Raw genomic sequence first — 21,542 nt, forward strand, 5'->3', positions numbered from 1 at the left:
TTTCAGCAAGCTCTTTCCAGTGCGGCCACAGGCAGCTCCCGCTGTAACATCCAGCCCTGCTTTCGTCCCACCAGGACAACCCCCCCCCCCCCCGCCGCCTGCGGTTCCCACAGCTGTTTTAGCAGGTACAGATAAGGCCACAAAAAGATGTCAGCAGCCCCAGCCAGGCCGCCCTGCGCCAGAGGAGGAGCCGGGCAGGCACAGGGCGATGCTGCAGCCGCAGAGGACGTTTGCCTTCTATGGACATCTCTCCTCGCTGCATCCCTGGCGGAGAAGAACAGCGCTGGCACGGAGGAGAGGCCCTCAGCCTCCACAGGCACTTGACGGGGGCGGGGGAAGAAACAAAAACACCCAAAAAAGCTCATGGTTGCCCTCTCGGAGGCCTCCAGAAGAGCTCAGCATCAACAGTCCCTTTCCAACACATGCCTGCACATGCAAGGACTTGCTCTTCTTCTACATGGGGCGGGGGGAAAGATGCCCCAACCCCGCTCATGGTCCTCAGCAACATCCCAGAGCAGGCTGCATCCTTCCAGCCACGGCTGGGGGACCTGGGCAGGGAGGGTAAGGGGGATGGGCAACACCAAGCCCAAAGCATCCCAACCCAGCCCCAGAAGAAAACACAACAGACCACAGAAAAAGAGTCACAGCAGCCTCTGGGTATATTTTTTTTTGTTGTTGCATTTCATATATTATCCAGTTTCACATTCTCATAGGATCAGCAATTATATAGCAACTTATTCTCAAATCTTTTAATACAAGCGAGACAGCCATGGTCGTATAATACTTAAAGCACTTCAATACCAAGCAATAAGATGCTAAAACAAAAATTGCACAATTTCTTGTTTACTATGCCTGACTGAATCATTGTTACAGAAGACAACCCTTCTCTTTCAAGCTTTTAACTAAACATTAACTTATCTTACAGGATTACAATTTCTCTTTAATAATAATAATAATTAATTGCACACAAACACACAAGAAATTCTTTATGATGCATAAATATTTCCTTATTACACATGGTACAAAAATACTCGTACTTTTTTTTTTTTGTTCGGTATTCCCATAAGGATGGCTGATTATTTGGCAGGACTGGATGCTCTCCAATCAGAAAGATGTGGAAAAAAAAAAGAGGTTAGATATTTTACAGCTGTTCTATATATAGAAGTCTGAAGAAAAAAATAACAATATAATAACCCTGACTTTAAAACCAGAGAAGAATGGATGAGAACAGAAACCCAGTGCATCATACTTGAAAGAAAAAAAAAAAAAGAAACATTTTTCAAATTTTTCTGGTTGTACTGGGATGGGGAGGGCAGAGGTGGGAGAAGGGGTGAGACAAGGACAGTTAGTATTTCTCAAAGCCAAGTCTTCACCGAAGCAAGATGAAAACCTTGATGGATCAATCCATTGGGCCAAGACCTGTTGCTAACGGTTACACAAACGCTAGAACAAACAAACTTACACTCACACATACACAAGTTAAGTGTTTTAATTCATGCCAGAAAACATGCAAAACCCATTGCCTTTCATTTCCTTCAGCCGAGCTACCGGGGCAGGGCGAGCTCGGGGAAGTCCAGGACCGAGCCCCCCCCCAGCTGGGTTTCGGCACAGCCGGACGGCGAAGCTCAGTCGGGGAGGATGTCCTGGGAATGGAGGGAGGGAGGGATGGAAGGATGGATGGATGGAGGCAGCACACAGCCCGTGGCGGGGGCCGCGGCAGCTTCACAGTCTGGGGACGGGGGATGCTGGCAGCCCCGGGGTGGGGGGGGGGAGCGCACAGGGGCCAGGCGCCTTGTCCGCTGGCCACAAACCAAACTGAGAGGAGTCTGAGCGATCGTCCCTGGCACATCCCTCCGTGGAGAGGCAGGGAGGAGGAACACAAGCCGAGGAGAGACGCTGCGGAAGAGGAGCAGCGGTGAGTGAGGCTGGCTGGATCCACTCCCTGAGCGGCACCCACAGCTCCTTCCCCACCCTGGGGCTCGGTGGGTCTCCCTGCTCCCGCCGGGGTGGATTTGGCTCCACCACCCATCAGTGTAACCCAACCACATCCTTGGGTGGATGCAGGAGGCTGAGCCCGAGCTCCCATCCCTCCTCCCCACAAGAGCCCAGGGACAAGCAGGACAAGGACCCGGCTCCAAGAGTAATTAATTACTTACTAACGAACTAACAAAACTGACGAGACTTCCATCCTTGCTGGGTAGCTTCAGAGGGAGGATACCAGCGCATCTGGAAAAGAAAGCCATGCCACAGGTCCGTGATCTGGGATCATCTCGACCAGAGCCCAAACCTTCAGCTCCTTCAGGCCATGTACTCCACTGAGTAAAGATGTCTCCAGCATGGGAAAGGAGGCTCCAGGGTGAGCCCCAAACACTACCTGAGTAGCATCCCAACCTGGGGCTGCACCATGCCAGCACTACCCAGCATGCTGGCCGGCTCTGACGGCTCATACAAGGACAGGCTCGGGCTCACCACGCACTGGGACCCGGCCAGGCCCTCCCTTAAGGAGGATGGCAGGATCCCACACATCTAAGAAGGAAGCTAGCACTCCATCTCAGGGCTTGCCTCAACATCTCGAGTATTTTCTGCCTAGTGGCATAACCAGAAGACAGCCCCCAAATTCACACCCATGCCTGGCCCCAGCTCACTACAGCACACAGACCACCACCGTTCAAGCTAGGAAAGCCCCTCACCACCAAGCTGTCTATGAAGTTTACCACTGGAGAAGTGTGCGCAAGGAAGGGCTGTTCTCCCCTCAGCGTGCTCCCATTCCCCCACACCCCCCAAGTTTACATCTTTCTCCCCGATCAGGCTCAGGCAGGGCAGAGAAGGCTCGCTTTGGGCATGCAGCACCCCAAGGTGGTGGCTGCTCTGCCCTCAGCCAGCAGAAGGAGGCATCTCAAGACCACACATTTAAACCAGACAACCTCTGCATGACACATATGGGGTAAGAACCAGCTCATCCACCACAGAAGAGACCCATGAAGTTTTCTAAGCCACAACCCAGCCATCAGAAGAGGCTCCAGGCAGACCACATCATGGGAAGAACTTGGTAGAGCTGCAAACCAGCAAGACTTGCAGGCTTCCCTGGCAGGTCATTGCTGCCACATCTACTGCTCAGGCCTGCTCCCTGCTGAGGAAGGACTGCTGGATGGGAACCCAACTAGCAGACATGGGAACGGTAACTGAACAGTCACTTCCCAGCCTGTCAGTAGATGCAGCAAGCTGGCAATGTCCAGCAGAATAGCATCAGACATCCAGATGCTCCCATTTGATCTGCAAGACTGGTACATCAGGCTGGGCTGATTTAGCAGCTTCATGCCTGACAGCAGTGGGAGAGGAGTCTGTGCCACTTGACTGAACACAGATCCAGCAGTAGGAGCAGCTTGCGGACCTCAGTCCTGCTGCTCTTTGCAAAGGGAGCTAGCTGAAACACAGCAGCCATCCCCACTCTCCTCCCTCCCCAGCTGGTGGGAGGAGAGCACAGCCTCAGTGCAGACAAGCATCAAGAGCAGCAGGTATATTCAGGGTTCTGGGTACCAGCAGAACGATGGACTTCGCTCTAAGATGGGTAGAAAAGAGGCAGAAAACTCCCTAGAGCCCAGCATGAACTCTTCCCCTTCCCAGACCATTCCAGCAAGGTTGTCCCTTTGCCTGAACAAGTCTGGCTAGATGCTCCCCTCCCAAGCACATGCACCACTCTAGGGCCAGAGGGAAAAACAACAGTATTCCCAGGCCAGCTCCAACCCCCGTGCATGGTCTCCCAAGAGGGACCCTTGATCAAGAACAGGCAGACTTTCTTAAAGCAAGGTCCCAGGTCAGTTGGGCAAAGGAAGAGTTGCAGCCACAGCCAAAGCATTTACTTTGGCAGAGGCTTTACAGCTCATCTAACCCCTACGTAGCTATGCCCAGCAAGGGCGATCCTGCCAGCCTCTTTCTAACAGGGCTCTTGCCAGAGCTGGGTCTCCCCTGCAGGCTGTAAGCATGCAAGAGACATCAAGAAAGCCACTCCAGGTTGAGATGACAGCTGGCAATGAGGAGGAAAGAGGAGCTGGCTATTTTCTAACTGCCTAGCAGGCAGCATGCCACCCAACTGATGCAGTGGATGATACATGCAATGCAAGTCTTGCTGCAAAGTTATCCAGAAGTAGAGATGCAGACCTGTGTCCCCAACCGCAGCTGCATCAGCTTTCCAGAAGCTGCACACAGGTCTTCAGAAGAGACAGAGCGGAAGACCAGGACACCCAGAGACTCAGTGACAGCCCTTGCATTACTCTCCAAGCTAGGCACATCCGCAGTGGGTACCTTCAAACCCTACTCCCTTTACCCCTGTAAGAAGCAAAATCCTGACACCCGACGGAGGTGCAAAGCCAGAGGCTTTGCATTCACTCCTTCATGCAGAGACACACGGCAAACTGCCAACACCTTGACACCGCAGTCTCCATACAGGAGCTGGAGGGGACCATAAGCCCACACCTCCCAGAAAGCACAACTGCCTGCAGTGGCCACGTCCTCCCTCCACCAGCACAAGGGCTGTGATGCCAGTAACTGAACAGCCCCAAGCATGAGCTCAGGGACCTCAAGTCCCTCTTCTTGTGCGGGCTTCTACAAGTTTAGGTCTGCTGGATCCCAGGCTTCTGTTCAGGCTCCAGCACCACGCTTGAGGTAGCTGTCTGTAGCCAGGCACACTGGGCTGGTCAAACTCCTTGCCAGACACCTTCATGAGGCAAGTGGGTGCCACCAAGTCAGCTCCCAGCTGGCCCCATAGCTTACTCCATGACACAGCAGCCAGGTGCATCCCAGTCAGTCCAGCCTTGTCGGAGGGAATCAAGGGCATGGACATTACCAAGACCCCAGGGAAGGGTCCCATCTAGTGCCACGACCAAAGTGCTATCTTGGTGCCACACACACGATGCCTTCACTTCTCCATTAGCCTGCGAGAGGCACCCGGCTAAGCTGCACCCCTGCTCCCCAGCCTGGGGCCACTGCGCTGCTCTTGGGCACGGTTATCTCCTTGCACTGACACAGACCAGAAAGGCTCGCAGCCCAGTGCAGGCAGCATCACCACTGACACCTTATGGGGCCACCACAGCAGCTGCCAGTGCAAGGACAGGGCTTACTTGCTCCCCCTCAGCCCTGTCACCAGGAGGTGCCTGCTCAGCAGATCCACATCTCAGCAGCCAGCAGTCCTCCTCCCTGGCCAGCGTCTCCCACTCCAGCACTCCTCCCCTCCACAGCTGGAAGTAGTTTCCTTCTGCCCAGCAGCAACTGGGAACTCCCCCTGCATTCACAAGGCTGCTTAACCCCAAGAGCTGCCTCCATCCCACACCAGGCTCAGCACAAGCAGCCCACCTGTGCGTAAGCAAGCACAGCAGCTGCACGCACACAAGACCCCACTACCCAAGCCTGGTGGCTCTTCATCCCCTCCTCAGAGGGTCTGAGCCAGCTTCTGCCCCACATGCACACCCCATGCCTGGCCAGAGCCTCCAGCACCTCCAGTTTCAAGAGAAATGCTCCTTTTCTCCTAAAAACCACACACTGTTTGTAGCTCTGGCACTAATAAACCTCCACTTCTGATGGACCACCTCTCCTTGCCTTCCTCCTGGAGGTCTCTGATGCTCATACACACAAACCCAACCGGCCTGATTCACAGTGGCTCCCCCTGCCAGTAGCACAGCCCTGCAGCCAGAGGGGCTCAGCCTGGAGGCTGGCAGGAGCTCTTGCAGATGCAATGATCTTGGGTACAAGCCAAGGCTCTGACATGCTGGCAGGGTGAGGAAATGACCTGCCAGGTCTTTCAGCCCACAGAAAGAGTAAGGGCTTGATGGGATGAAGCGGGAAGACCCCCTCACTAGGACAGACATTTCTGAAACCAGCAGAAAGCACTAGAAGAACCAAGATTGGAGGCAGCAGCTAGCCAAGAGGACATGCTCTTCAGGACAGTGGCACATGCCAAGGCAGTTTTCTCTCCACATCCCTCACAGTGTCTCAGACACCTTGCTTCTGCCAGGGAGTAGAGAGGTTCTCCAAACAGGGGACTCCTGGAGCCATCTGGAAGCAGAGACCAGCACTACAAGAGACTCTCTAACATCCCAAGAGGACTGCAACCCAGCAGGCCAAGCCAAAGCACTTCCCTGTAGGGAGCAAATTTCTCTGAGGGCTTTTGGAAGATCCGTTATCTCTCAAAATACTACATCTGTCAAGGAGGAAGCTGAGAAAGAGTGAATGGAGACATCCAACACTGGGCAAGGAACGCAGAGCAAGGGAGGCTTTTACTGGAAGAGACACAGTTGTTTCTGGAGCTGCATTAGCTCACAGTTGGAAAGGAGTCTGGCCACACCACTGCAAAATATCTCCTGCTCGCCTGCCTGTAGTGACAAGACAGACACTGCCAGCTGACTGCAGCCAGCCTCGTGCTGCCGCGTTCAACATCTGTCCCAGAAAAAAGCTGGAGAAGAGAAATTTGTGCCTCTGCCTGCCACCTTCCAGAGGCCAGGTGAAACATCCAGAAGCGAACAGCCCCTCCCTTGCTGCAGCACAAGACCAGCGCTACCTAAAAATCACAAAGAAACAATAAATGGGGCAGATAAACACCCCATCAGCACTTCCCTCCCCTTGTGAAGTCCTCCACTGTGTCTCCCAGTTACCCTCAGAATTTAAATTTCCTATCTTGCTCACCATCCATATGGAGAGCAATTCCTTCAGCAGGAAAAAGAGGGGGGGTGGGGAGGACTGAATACACAGATCCATCCTCAAGCCACCTTTAGCTTGGATGGCCTGCCTTTCCTCCTCAGTTGCTTCTAGGCCTGCTTATCTTCGCTCTGCAGTCAGCCCCAGCATCTTGTGGAGCTCAGAGCTATCCCTACGACAGGAACGGACACAGCCACCTCCCCAGGTACCAGAAAGGCTCCCTGTGCAGGCAGGGACAAAGCACTCCATTGTGCTCCTGGGAGCTGGTAGGACCCCAACCAGCATGTCCAAGAGCTGCATCTAGTTACCAGCTGCTGACATGCAGAGTGGCATCTTCAATTGCACTGCCGAGACAGCCTTACCACGGCAAGCCACAAACTTCACGGTCATCGCTTCCCCCAGACCGCGGGTCACTGGGTGCAAGCCTTGGGCAGACTACTCTGGTGGCTGGCAAGAGCTGCTCTGCTCCAGCTGCTGGGAACGTGACTCAGGGCAGGCGAGGACAGCCTGCAAAGGTGCACCCAGAAGGCACTAACATCATCCATTAGTGCTCTCTGGACACACGCTTCCAGCCTCAGCAGCAGGCACTTCACCCAAGCCACCCGCTTCCAGGGTCCTTCAGGGGGCTGGGTTGAGGAGACGAGCATCTAAACACTTGCATGCTGTGTAAGACACAAGCAGCTCAGCCCACCACCAAGAAAACCTTGCTGAAGTTGAATCAAGCACACACATCTCCCCAGGCAGCTATGGTGAGGGAGAGCTGGAAGATCAGCACATCATCTCACACCATGTTGAGGAGCATGCACAACACGACAGACGCTGATCCGTCCTGTTGCTTAGGAGGAGTGTTTTAACAGGCATCCATCCAATGCCTTGTACCCCTCTGGGCCTGGAGGCAGCTTATGCTACAGCTCGTGGAGATATACCCATCTCGCAGACCGCAGCAAACAAGCATTTCTCCTTTTCCCAGAACAGGAGCAATTTGTGCTGCTTTCCTTTGGGCTGAGCTAGCCAGGGAGAGCCAGTGCTGGCCACAGGTAAGTCACTTCTGATGGTGTCTTGGTCCAGTTCACTCATCAGGTGTAATTTAGCAAGAATGGCTGCTCAGCAGGTACCTGGAGGAGCTAAGAACATCTCCTGCCTGCTTTTCACTGGCTAGGAGGAAACAGCTGGCTTGGGGAGAGCTTGCTCAGGGCTGCTCAGCCAGCTATGCCAGCACTAAGTCACTGGAGGTTAAGACAACACCATAACCATGGAGGTCTTGAAGAGTGCTTCATACCTCCAGGAAGCATGGAGATTGCCCTGAAAAAAAACTATCCTGGGAAGTCCTACACGACAGCCCCAACAAACAGGCAACAAGTTATTAGGCACAGAAAATCCATCACTGTCTCCAGCCTCCCAGCCCAGGGAGGGTCTATCAGAGCTTAGCTGCCCCAAGACAAAGTTCAGGAGATTTTGCAGATGGGACCATGTAGTGAGTCCAGAGGCCAGTGGTGCAAAAGCAGGATCCCCTTTGTCCAGCAGATCCACCGTGGCGGTCATTGCTTGGTGCTCCAGGGCTCCGCCAGGCTGGTGGCACCCAGGTTGTCACATGCCCACCAAACAGCAGCATCCTAACAGAAGGCAGTACTCAAAGAGGAGCACAGCACCTGAGCCCACCCTAGCAGATCTTTCCCACATTCCCAGTTCTCTAGGGTCAGCACCAGATCACAGCCACTGGGATCTGCCTCATGTCCATCCACAACAGCAGCCACCACTCAGGAGATCCAACTTGCTCTGAGCCAGCCCACGCACCAAACAAGAGGGAAAGGGTGTTTGTGTTTTGTTTTTTTTTTTTTTTTTGAACACTGACCTCTCCTTCCATCAATGGGCTCTGCCTTAACTCAGTGCTGGGAAGCCTCAGGGTCCCACTGGGCTCTTGCACCACCACCACCACATAGCCATGATCCAGGACTGCTCCTTCCACCCACCACTTGCTTGGACAGGTCCCAGCTACAGAGGCCCACCTCCACCATCTCCTCAAAGCCTCCAGACAAAGCTGCTGCCAGCAGCAGCAACATGGATGCTCTGAGGGCAGCTTGGGCAGCCCACCCCAAAGGGATTGGCATCTGTGAGCTTTTGGCCCATGACCTGCTCCCTGCCTTGGAAGCATCTACCACAGACAGTCTCCTGGGCTCTGGGTACCCAACACATCAGCCTAGTCTCCTACAAGCACCATGTGTTAACTGCCACCAGCCTCGCTCATGTTCTTATGAAACAATCCTGCATCCAGGCCCTGCTTTCCAGGGCAAGTCCTGCCCCTCAGGCGTGCTGCCACAGCTGAAAGCATCCCTTTGCAGAAGAGCTCCAGGAGCATTGACAGCCCCCGGTGTCTCCTACTGCCCACTCAAAGCCTGGCTTAGAGGCGCTCCAAAACAAGTGGTTTCACATTAGAGACGCAATGCAGCCCAACTCCATCACACAGGCAATAGATGAAACTGTTCACCAGGTCCAAGCAGAACAAGACAAGCTGTATCACTGTCTCTATGCTTGTGGCAAGCTCTCCCCATCTTCCCAGGGGACCAGCTCTGCACATCTTTGCACCTCACAGTCTTCCAAGGGCAAAGGCAGACCTGGGCCCCCATCTTTGATGACTGCTTTCCCCAACACCACTTCCACAAAGAGGAGAAAAGTCTACCCAGAGCCACTGCAAGGAGAAGTGAGCCAGGACTCTGGTTCCTTCAGTTAGAGCTGACCACAGCAACCATCCTCCCTGCCAACCAGTCCCAAGCCAGGCCACCTTCCCTCTTCCCAAGCTCCCAGTTTCCTACGCCGCTCCCATCTCTCCCAGGCTGCCGATTCCCTTCGTTATGGCTCACAAGACCTGTGTCCTGCCTGTGATTTCAGGTTGCAAGAGAGAAGCCAAGCTCCAGGTAGGAACTTGCTTCATTTCCAGTAACTGGAGAGGAAAGAGGTGAGATTAGACCCATGATTAAGGGCAGGGTCTGTCCCGGTATGCAATTCTGGAACAAAGTGACCGGCAAGTGCTGTTGTCTAACGTGCCCACTAGAATTTAGTCGTGTGCTATCACTATCACGTCACTCACCTCCCCCACCGTGTGCCAGGAGTGAGGTCAAGGTGTATTTCTGGTTGCCCTCGAAGGGTCATGGTTGGGGAGAAACCAGGTTTCTTTCACGCCAAGTGGCAGGGTTGTCTCTGCCCCCGGCTCAACCGGGCTGCTCCCCTCCCACCGGCAGGACCTGGCTGAGCCTGGCTCAGCTGGGGGGAGTTGATGTAAGATGGTGCCATGCTGTGTGCGCCATGTCATGTGCTGCCAAGTTGGAGATGTGGGTTAGAAAGAAGGCCTGGTATCTCATTCCCCAGGCTCTGGTGGGTGGGTAGCGTGAGGCCCATGCACTGGGTTGCCAAGGAGATACGGGCTACAGAGATGGGCAGAAGCTTGCAAATCCCATGGTGCACCTTGGAGGAGAGATGGTTACCTTACCAGTCTTTCCAGACGTGGCTGCCATCATGCTTAACACTTCTAGGAATGGAGCTGTAGTACAGCCACTCCACTAGCTGCAATAAGGCATCACTAGGGTGTCCCATCTCCAGGGACAGCTCTGAGCTTCAGGGCTAGCCTGCGCTGGCATCATGGCTGGAGTTCACTAGGGACATCAAAGGAGGGATTTGAGAGAGGGTGGGAGGGAAGGCAGATGGGACAATCTTAAAGTCAGTGGAGTCCCCACAGGTAGAGGCTCTTAGCAGCGCAGGGTCAGGCCACAGTCACGTCTACAGCAGCCTGGTGCCTGCCGGGAGCATCATCATGGCACAGCAGCTCGCCAGTGCCGGGAGCAGCAGCCACCAGTCTCGTCTGCGAGCAGCTTACCGACAGCTCCCAGCGCGCGAGCTGAGGCCGGGCCAGCCTCACGCCATCTCCTGCCCCTCGTCACTCCTGCCAGCCCTCTGGGCAGCTCTTCAGGAGGTTGCATAGGTGCATCGCAGAGGGCGGCCACCTCCTCTCCCGCTCGCTACCAGACTTGAACACAGAGCTGCGAGAGGACGAGCACTTCAAGTTTACACCTTTTGCGACAAGCTCTCAGTTTAGCTACAGCCTCCAACTTCATGCCTGCTTCAAGACTGATTGCTACGGAGCTGCTACAGCTCTGGCCGTCCCCAAGAACATCCTCCAGCCAACACCAGTCTCAGAAGGAAGAACTGCAGCTGTCCTGGAGAACAACCCATGTGCCCACCACCCTGCCAGCAAGGCAAACCAGCCCCTGCCAGTGAGCGCAGAGGACTCAGCACACCAAGACTAAGGTTACAGCTTTTGGCCCAGTTTGTGAGCAAAAGTCATCTCACTGACTTGCTCCACCCTGCCTTGGCTCTGCAAGGGAGAGGGCTCCAGCCTAGAGACCAGGCAGCTCAGAGCTGCCAGCCTGAGTAATGTTTAACCCCATAAAACTTTATTGGTAACATATACTGCGCCAGAATGTCTCCCTGCGAGGTCACCACTGGCTCAAGCGCAACGCAGCAAGGAGCTGCTCGGCCAGCCCAGCTGCTCTTCAGAAGATAGCTGGGTCCGGCCATGGCCATGGGCCTGGAGGGGCTACACTGGCTCCCTAAGGCTTAGGGGTACATCACCACTTAGGGACTTCCTTGGGCAGGGAGTTCTACCTATGCAGGGAGCTCCCTGGAGCCTCAGGGTCATTCTTCAGGCCAAAATACCTCTTTGAAAGCTAGCAGCTTGCCAGCTGGAGGGCAGGAACTAAGACTAGGAGGGAAAAGCTCTGGCTGAAGGCCTCCTTGATACCCTCCATTTCAGGGGAGCAGAGTTTTTCTCCCCCACCACAAAGTTTTGGTGTCTAACCCTTATGCTCAGGGTCCCCATACAGTCACTGATGACCATCCTTGAAGGAACTGCAGTAATGGTTTCACATCCCTCAATCACCTCAGCCAGGCCAGAGGGGTTTTTCCTGGTCCTCCCTGCCAGGGGCAATTCAACCAGCAAAAGCCCTTGGCTCCATCACCCTACACACGAGGGGTAGGGAAAGGAAGACATCTGCTCTCCTGGGCTACCCAGGAGCAGAGCATGCTCCTGTAGTTGTGGGCACCATTAGTAACTTTTGGAGAACACCAGCAAGCACAACCCTCCCAGTGAAGGACCAGCCTGGCTCTGGAGGCCCTTGGAAGAATGAGCCAGTGCCTGGTCCTGCCCTGGACCCCACATACTTCTTGCCTACCCTGCAGGAGCTTCAGGCCAACACTAGCTCATCAGTAGAAGGGCAAAAGCAGCAGAGGCCTGCAGGTGTGCGAGGGGCAGGACAGACAAGCCTAGACAGGCCAGGAGCCTGCATCCCCTCCGCTGCCTCCATATTGCTTTTGGGAAACAAGCTTGGGTTGAAGCTGGGCAGTTAGAGTCAAGATGCTTGCAGGAAGCAAGAGGATGCCAAAGGGCCAGCTGAGCTGACCGTCAGCCAGGTGGATGAGGTGAGGGGACACAGCTTTTCTTCCTCTCAATTTAAGCAGGGAAGAGTGGAGCTAAACACCCTGCTTGGCAGGGCAGAGAGCAGAGGTTAAGCCCCAATGCTCTGAGGTCTAAGCCCAGAGTCCCACTGCCCTAGCCCCCCATGGCACTACTACAGGAGCAGAGACCAAAGCAGGCAGAGCACAGCTGGCTGGTAACACCAAGCAGGGCAGGGGCTCCAGGTTCTCCTGTACAAGTGCTCCAAACCAAGCACCTTAACCTGAAATTAGGACACTACTTCTGTTTTGGCTTTCCCTTTGCCTTTCCATGGTTTCAGGGACTTCATGCTCAGCAGGGGTGTTGGTCTCAGTACATTAAAGCGTTCCAGTTTCAGACCAGTACAGGCATCCCTACACCTCCAGCTCTCAGCAAGCATACCCTGGGACACCGGGCAGCTAGCTGCACCACCACCAGCATTTCCAGAGGCTCATACAGAGACACCCTCTCTAGCCTGCACCCAGGGTGGCTAACACCACTGCCCCATCAGAGTTCCTCACTGTGGCAAGGCTCTGATCGCTCATCTCCTGCAGGACATCCTCCTCCAGCTTCAAAAGTCTTTGAGTCGCTTGGCCCAAGGGGGTCTCAGCTGAGCCCCTCAGCTTCAGCACTGAGCTAAGCCTGTTGCCTTTGCTCTGACTTCAAGGAGGACATTTCATAGCTATTTTACTTGCTGGCAGGTAGTGTTTCCTCACAGTCCCACAACACTGCTCTCCGGCCACAGGGACCAGCAAAGCCAGACACAAGTCAAGCCCTGACTTTCTCCCATCTGCTTGCCTCTTGCAGGGGAGCAGGCTGGACCTGCAGGGTCAGAAATCATCTTCCAGCTCTGACTGTTCTCGGCCACATAGACCTCTCCCCTGCAGTTTGCATGGGGCTGGGGGGCCCCCCCCATACACTTCAGCCAGGAGGAGGCTTTGCCCAGGAGCCAAGGTGCAGAGGCCGGGGTTAAACCAGCCAAGCAGAGACCCACGGGAGCAAGCACCAGGGCAGGGGAGAGAGAGGAGAGCCCAGTTCCTGGCACAGGACACGGGGAGTGACTCACCTGAGCGTGAAGAGCAGCGGCCGCCGCAGCGGCCGCCGGGTACGTGAAGGCGGCATGGGGGATGGCAGGGGTTAGCTCCGTGGTGTACAGTGGGTAGGGAGCCCACGCTTCTGGGGACGCTGGAATAAGAGCCGCTCCAGTCAGGTCATCTAGACAGGAGGAGACAAGGTGACAGCATCTCAGTTGCTGGCCCCAACAGCCTGTTTCAGGGACAGGCTCTGGATTTCCAACCCCAAACTAAAGCTTTGCACTGCCATCTCAGTGAGGTATGAAATGCAGCACCCCTGCAGCATCTCTGCGATCAGCTGCTCCTCTGGCCTCCCAGCCTTGCCAAGAGAGGCAGGAACATGCTCCATCACTGCTCAGTGCCCCACACAGGCTTTGAGCAGGCTGGTTCACACACACAGTGCGGGGCTGGTGCCACAGGATGGCAGGACAGAAAGACAGGGTGCTCAGCACCACGTTTCAGGCTGCCCAACAGGCCTCAGCAGGGCTGCTCACCCCACCAGGCTACGCTGAGGGTGCATGGCACAGGACTCAACCTTTCTGTTTCGCACCTAGGGATGGTTTAAAGGACTTAAAGCATCACTTGAGCTACCAAAGCCAACTCTGCTCTCCCAACACTTCTAGTCTTGGCCAGAAGCCTTACCAGATGCCTGTTACTATTCTGCAACCCTAACATGCTGGCCTTCCTGCACCAGGCAGATTTCAACAAGAGCATACAGGGCTATGGTTTCCTTTCTGCCCTCACAGCATTCCCAGGGTTAGGCATCTCCCAGGTTGGACCAGCCATGACCTCAAAGTCCCTCCCAGCATACTCACAGGGGTCCCGTGCAATGAAGTGTGCGCCCAAGGCAGGGTGGATATTGGTGGGGTTTGGTGTGGCCATCAGCTTGCTCTTGGCCATCTTTGTGTTGGCTTTAGCAAACTCTAACCGCAAGGTCTGGGGGTTCTCCGGGTCAAAGCGGATGCCCTGTCACAGAAAAAAGCACAGGAATCTCTCAGAGGTGAGGTTTCCAGTCCAAGCACAGGCTGTGTCTATTCATGAAGCAACTGGGGAAACAAGGCCATCACGCTGCAGTCACATGCCCAGATTTTTGTCACCTCACTGCAACACTCAAGCTCCCACATGCTTGTATTTCTATGTTTAGCTGGCTTAGGACCACTGCTTCCAACATGAGGGACACAGTTTTGCTCCTTATGTGCAGTTCACCAACCAGCATAGCAGCGATGGCTACCAACACTGGACAGGAAAGATCTGACTGCTGGAGCTGGGATAACCCCATCTACACCGGAGCTCCTATCTATACTGTGGTGCTGCTACATCTACTGCTAGCCTGGGCAGAGACACTAGTACATGCCCCAGTGCCCAAGGCAAGGTCTACAGCAGAGCAGAACCAGATCAGCATGTCTTGCTGCCTAGATCCCACTAAATTCTGCAGGCCCACATGGGATGGAGATCATTTTGGGTATGCCTGCCATGTTGACCATCCTCCAGTCTTTTTTCGAGCTGCAGCAGTTTGAAAGTGCCATGAATGTGCTAAAGAGCCTGTACCAGATAGCTTTGACCCTGCCTCATGCCCTGCCATAGAAACAGCAGCACAGGAAGGCTGGTTTCCTTCCTTCCTTCCTGAAGGAAGTACCTTCTGGCTGCAGAGGTCCTGGACAAGGACCTGCTCTGCTGAACTGCCACACACTTTTCATCAAGGCATTTGGTAAGTGAGGCTTTAACAAGGCCACTAGCACCAAGCACGTCCTATGGCCACATGACAGACCAGCTTTGCAATGAGCCTGCTTCACTACCCACATACCCTGATGAGCTCGGCCTAAAGCCTCAAAGCTGATGCTAAATGCAAGTTGAGCTCCACATGCCTCATTAAAGCACTACAGTGCATCATCTGGGTATCACCCTATGCCTGTATACACCTGGGAACCACCTATGCCCCCAAGACCTCTCTTCTCATCTGTTTGCTAAGGGTTGGTTCCCCAGAGAAGACCTGCCAGCTTCAGGTACTCCAAGTCAAGCTAGGATGAGCCCCTACCTCAGTGCAGACAGCAGGAAGAAAATCTCCTCAAAGAGTAGCTCTGGCTATACATCGACACACATAGGTAATCCACACTCATTTGAACAAGGCGGGGTCTCTCAGTCCACAACTCTTCCCCATAAAGGGAGCAGCACTTAATGGATAAGGAACAGGATTCACAGCCTGGTTCCTGTTATCAGAGACCAACTGTTGAGTAAGGAGCTACATGCTGACTCAAGAAAGAAGTAGCTGTTCTTTCCCCACACCAAGCAGCCCTGGAGCAGTCCTCCAGTGGCCAGAAGCCATACCTACACTAAGTGTGGGACAGTTTGCATCCATTTGCTCAGGCTGATGTCAGCCTTAAACAAGCTCACCTGCTTCCCTGGTGGGATGCTGCAGGACCATTTAGCTTCCATACTCAAGGGCACAGCTGTGACACCCTGACCCTTCTTATGCTACGGACAAGCCAAGCAACACTAGCCCACAGCTCCAGGTCCAGCTACAGCAGGGCATATGGCCCCCAGCGCTTCCAGCACACCAGGTACTCACGTTCAAGGCGTTCTTTGCTGCTTCAGCACCAGCCCGGCTGTCAAAGGTCACAAAACCAACTGGCTAAAAGAAATAATGCTGATTTCAGTTTGGAAGCCTCTTCCAGCTCCTCAGACTACCCTGCCACCCCCCTCTGCCCCAGACAGCTTACAGCAAGCAGGAGAGACCATCTAAAGCTGCAGAGGGCCTTCAAGCAGAGCTTGAAGGGTCTTGGGTCATCAGCCCAAGATTCCTGCTCCGTGTCTGCTCCCATCACACCAAAATGCTTTGGCATTCCTACACGTGGGGGCACTGCTCGCCCTGGTAGCCACCAGCAAGGGTACCCCTTGCCCACAAGGGGAACTACTGCCTTGATTAGGATGGGACTGGGGAAGGTTTCTGGCAGCTCTGGGTTTGAGGCTGAAGCATCAGGTCTCACCCAGCACATGTGGCCCTGGGCAGCAATAGAGGATATGGAGCCATTCAGCACAGCTGGGAGCTTGGGGTCACCAGAACAGCACAGGAAAGCAGAACCCAGCTGTATACATGGTATGGAACACAGACAATGCTTTACATAGTGAAGTGGCATCTGTCCCCCTCCCCTCCCAGCATGTCTGGTTTTCTAGCAAAAGCTAAAAATGCCCAAGCTGGAAGAAGGAGGTACCTGCTTTGAAGTTAGCTTGATCAGTGACCCTTCATAACCCTGCAGAAGGGAAGAAAGCAAGTCAGTGTCAGGTTCCTGAAGGAGCCAAGCTACAACTGAGACATGACGTGACAGCTCCAGGAGTTCCTGTAGCACCAAACACTTCATAAGGCAGACTTTGCCACCAGAGTAGGCATGTTAACACTTCTCCTTCCCACCAAAAGAGAAGGCTGAGATTAGACTAAGGGCAGAGCAGGCATCTTAGCTAGTCCATTCTGGCCCTTTGGGAAGAAAACCCATTTTCTAGCTCTTCATCAAGCTACTGAGATGAGCACCCTGCCTGGCTAGTGCCTAGAGAGCACAGAGCACCCTGTTCTAGAAGAGTGCAAACAAGGGAACCTCACTTCCCCCAAGGACAGCCTGTGTGGTGATCTAGTGAAGGATGGACAGTCAGGGGATCAGGACACATCCGCAAGGAAGGTCTGGTCCAGCTGGGCAGCAGGGCTGACCAAGCAGCCTTCATTGAGCTTGGAGACAGCAGGATTTCAACAACAGGCTCCAGGGGACCTTACCCAGCTGAGCACAAGCCATGGGATACCATGCTGGTTTCATACCAGGTTCCTCAAGCTTTCACAGAAGGCCTACCTTCCCACTTCATCCTTGCTTCCCCTCTGACAGAGATCTTCGCTGCCAGATTGGCCACAAGACAGCATCTTTCCCACCAAAGACCAAATTTGAAGACCTTCTTACCTTGAATGGTCGGAAGAGTAGGTAGAGCTCTCTGGGCTTGATATCCACAGGAAGGCCACTGACAAACAGCGTCCGTACCTAGGAGAGAGGTCAATGAGGTCTACTGAAAGGAGATGCTTATTACCAAAGTGGGAGTACAGAGCACAGTTCAGAAGCTAGGTACAATAAGAGTAAGACACCTTGCACCAAAGTTGGCCTTGCAGGCACTAACCCTTCCCTACATTAGAGGAGTGTTGTCCAGGATAAGATACACCCAGTCCTTTCCTCCCTGCCACAAAGTATTTAGACCTTTACAAAAATTCAGTCTCTACCAGAATAGTCTGGGTTGATTAGGGCATGAACACCAGCTCCACAGTCTGACTGGACCTTGATGACTAAAACTTGAAAAGACTGTTAGAAGACCATCCACTGCCAAAAGCACTAACACAGAGCGTGACATGTATCAAAGATCCATAAGATACCAGTACAAACCCCAGTTGTCTCTCTAGCTCTTTCTACATATCATACACTAGGTCTCCTTTCCTCAACCTACCCTGGCACTTTACTTCAGTCACTGATTCAAAGACAGCCCTCAATTTTGAAAAATACCTCACTGCTACACTAACATCTTTTGACTTCTGCAACAGCCCCAGAACATTATTGGGAAGATGACTTTTGGGTCCATCCCAGCTCCTTCACCAACACACATCAGACCCTTCAGAAGTCACTCCCAAACCAGCTCTTACAGTGTTTGTTCTGTTGTGCCCAGCCAAAAGCCAGCTGTGCTGCACCAAGTCCATGTAGGCTGCTGCTCTTTCCAAGTTGTAGAAGTCAGGTACTAAGTCCAAATGCACTCAGCACGTATAAGCAAAAATACAGTACGAGAGGAAGATTTCAATAGATAGTCTGTTGGAATTATCTACAATAGTTCACATGAATAGCCAGGAAGAAGAAACAGTGTTGAAGGTTCATGGCCTGGGAGAACTCTGCTCAACAGTCGGACCATCATGGCCACCTTCTCCCTGCACTGGGAGACATTGGGCAACAGCCTATTTCCATAGGAAGCAGCATGATGAAGCTGCCAAGACTTCTTGTAAATCAGCACAGACCCAGAAAGGGAAGTTATGCACAACAGAGGTCACCAAGACACTAGTCATCATTAACAAGGACCAGGAGACCACAAGCACAGCTCGGCAAGCACTCACAGCTAGGCAAGGCAATTCAGAGGACTATGGGAATGAGATGGAGCTCCATGTTTCTTGCTTTTCATTGCATGGGGATGCCACCCACCAAGCCAGTCCCAAACAAGCCTTGAGAAGGTCACGGGACAGCACTGATGCCCAAATGCTCAGAATGGCACCAAACAGTGCCAGAAGCTTTTGAGCTGCAAAACATGCAGCAGGACCAGGAGCCCTAAGCCAGAGCCCATCTCCTGGCCCGTTTCCAAGTCTGGAGTGACCCCATTACATTTGCAGGGCAGAAGCACTCTGCTCCCACATTTTAGTTTTTGCTCAGCCATTTCTCATTTCCCAAAGTGGGTTGTATCTGACACCTCATTAAACCTCTTCTGCCACCAAAGCAAGCAGCACACACTTGCTCTGCTCCTGGGCTAGAGACAGCAGCCACCTGAAAACACAGAAGCATGCAGCACAGCCTCTGCACCCTGTAACTCTTTGGGGGCAGTCAGATTCAGACTCCTCCAAGCAGGGAAGTTTCTTCTCTTTACAGGAGAAAACACACACCTCCTTGAGCTCCTGTGCCCAAGACAGTCCTGCTAGGGCAGATACCCTTCACATCAACTCAGGGGGGCAGCTTAAGCCCTCCAGGATGGACAGTGATCATGAAAGTCTTGGGGTCCTCTGGCCCTCTTGCTCTCCATGCATGCTGAGGCTAAGGGCTGCCACCACCTGGTAAACACCCCAGTGGGTGCTACCACCCCCCATTAGTGTGCGGAGCCCTTCTGCAGCCTGGCATATCTCAAGACTGCTGCAGAATGCAACCACTGAGCATCCTTCCCTCCAACACTGGCATCCTTCCCATCCCCTCCCCTGGCCCCTCAGTACGGATGGCCCTACCGTATACCCCAGCTTTTGCTTTGCCCCGTCTAAGGAAGCACGATGCTATCTGGAGCACTCCAGAAACACTTTCTATGCCCAGGCTCAAGCCTACAGTCTCCCCACCCAGCCCAGGCCCTCATTTGATGCATCCCTCCAGGACCACCTCATGCCCAGACAGAGTGGGCAATGGCACTCTCTCTCAGCTTGCTGGCTGCATCGAAGACTTCAGCACTTGTGCTTCAGTGTGAGCTACATGGAGCGCCTGCAGTACATTCCCAGAAGACGTGTGGCCATCTCTTGCAGGGGAGGACTGCGCAGAGTGTGGTGGCACACATGTGCCTCAGCCATGTGAAAGCACCATCCCTTTTCAATATTTCAGGATCTGAGTGTGCTCAGACCCCAGAATGGATGTTTCTTCCAAGCAGATAGAAATCTGCATCCCTGTTGGGTCTCTAAATGGTCCCGTGATGTGTCGCTCCGTAAGTCCTTGCGACAGGCGTGACAGAATGGAAGATGCACGGTTGCTCAGGGAAGGGGAAGTCAGCTACTCAGAGCCCTTACAACAGCCGGAACAGAGCAACGCAAGTGCCTCGGAAAGCTCTTTGTCAGAAGTAACAAGCTCCTAATGCCAGCCCCATAAGTTGCTGCCAAGGACGGGAGCAAGAGACCTTCTCTCCCAGGCCAAAACCTTCCCTTGGCCTCCAGGTCCAGTCTGTCACCATACACAGCATCAGAAAGGGGATCCCAGCCAATCCACAGCACCCGCCAACGGCTGGCATAGCCCCAAAGAAAGCCTGGGAAATCCCAAATGCCACCAGCTAACATCTTCAAACAAGATTTCCCCAAGGGTCTCAAGACAGACTAAGAAAGGTCCCTGCTCAGAAGAGCTTGTTAGAAGAAATGAGACCAAGTGGTTGGTTTTGAGATCTCTGCAATTCAGCATATCCCTAAGTGATCTAGAAAAGCGTAGGGGGAAAGTGAGACCAAGTTATTCAGGGAAGGGAGGGTGAGGCTGGTAAGGAGAGACCCAAGCAATACATTCAAGGGACAGTGAGGTAAGCCAAAGGGAGACTGCTTCTGAGACCAGGTGTAAACATGGGATCAGCAGCAATCAGAAAGCAAAGGAGATCTGGGTTATCCCACAGGAGAAAAGCAGGAGGCAACTTGCCAGCCTGAGCATCTCATGCACTGTGGGCAGCCCTGGTCCAGCCTCCTGCCCCTGCTCCCAAAAAGAACAAACTGTAGATGAGGGCAACAGGATCTGGACAAGCATCTTCCAGTGGATTAACCAAACTGGGAATCTCAGTCAGCCCTTTGCAGTCCAAGTCCTCCAGGCTTTAAGACCCCACTAGGACCACCCAGGGCTGATGAATCCAGGCTTCCAGCCCTTGCACTCAACAGGCCAAAACAGGGTAGGCTTCTGCTTAAATATATTTGCCCTGCTTCAACTCCCTGCCACCAAACACCAGATCCATGTAGATATTCAGCCTCTCCACAGAGCAGCTGGAAAAGTCACAGAACAAAAAAAAAAATCCATCCAGAGCTAGATCAAGAACTGCCTGGGCCAAACTGCATGTTCAGCAGGAGCTTGGAGAAGATACAGCAGAAGCAGATCTCCAGGAATACCTTGTTCTTATGCTCACTCTTAGACTCTGCTACCAGCCACTCGAGGTAAGATACCAGGTGAAAGCAACCCCATCTCAACCAGGACAACTGATCTAAACTGGACACACACCTACAGAGAGAAGCAGGGCAGTGGGGCAGGGAGCTGCTCCCACCTAGGGCAGCCCAGCAGGGTCACGCTGCTGGAGGCCCTGCAGAAAGTGCTTTCCCTTCCCCATCCCTGCCCCCTCTGGGGATGTCCCCAGTCCAAACACCCAGCAGAGATGGAGGAGAGCCATGGAAAACAGGATTTGTGCCAGGAGGGAACAACACCATCGAGGCCATGTCCTAGAGAGGGAGGATCCCAGCATAGCTTCCTACACAGGAGGGAGGGACAAGGACAAACCCATTTAGTGGTCAAGTCCTCAGTGGCTCTAAAGTAGTCCTGGTACAGCTGCGTCTCCCAGAAGAGACATACACCCAAGTGCAAGCACAGCCAGGTACTTAGCACCAAGGCTTTAAAGAAGCCAAGCAGCAACACCTGCCTCTTCCTACCACAGCTCCAGCACTGCCAGGAGGTCAGCATGGGTCTTACAACATCCACATCTCTTGGCCATGCCTGCTTTTAAATAACAGCTCTTGAAAGGGAGTCCCAAGCAGAGCCAGACACTGCCCTGCAGCCCAGCAAGGGTCAAGTTATGTCAGAAATGTTAGATGCAAAGAT

The 21,542-nt window shown here is 53.6% G+C and overlaps 1 protein-coding gene across 2 annotated transcripts in view; it reads right to left on the reverse strand.

Annotated features, from left to right (window-relative positions):
• Nucleotides 1-636: 636 nt before the first annotated feature.
• Nucleotides 637-21,542, reverse strand: part of RBPMS2 (RNA binding protein, mRNA processing factor 2) — a 30,471-nt gene continuing 9,565 nt past the window's right edge. The window contains exons 2-9 of one of the 2 annotated variants that reach the window (XR_005932465.1): nt 17,181-17,258; nt 16,452-16,490; nt 15,809-15,871; nt 14,058-14,208; nt 13,236-13,384; nt 10,172-10,334; nt 2,157-2,226; nt 637-1,896 (exon numbers count right to left, since the gene is read on the reverse strand). Coding sequence is in view for 1 of the 2 variants with exons in the window: in XM_030015722.2 (XP_029871582.1) it covers nt 2,164-2,226; nt 13,236-13,384; nt 14,058-14,208; nt 15,809-15,871; nt 16,452-16,490; nt 17,181-17,258 (543 nt within the window). In the remaining variant the exon portion in view is untranslated. The remainder of the gene's footprint in view (nt 1,897-2,156; nt 2,227-10,171; nt 10,335-13,235; nt 13,385-14,057; nt 14,209-15,808; nt 15,872-16,451; nt 16,491-17,180; nt 17,259-21,542) is intronic. The other variant, XM_030015722.2, reaches the window with a different exon arrangement.

The sequence above is a fragment of the Aquila chrysaetos genome, chromosome 5 (assembly GCF_900496995.4).
Source record: "Aquila chrysaetos chrysaetos chromosome 5, bAquChr1.4, whole genome shotgun sequence".
In the NCBI taxonomy this organism is placed as follows: domain Eukaryota; kingdom Metazoa; phylum Chordata; class Aves; order Accipitriformes; family Accipitridae; genus Aquila; species Aquila chrysaetos.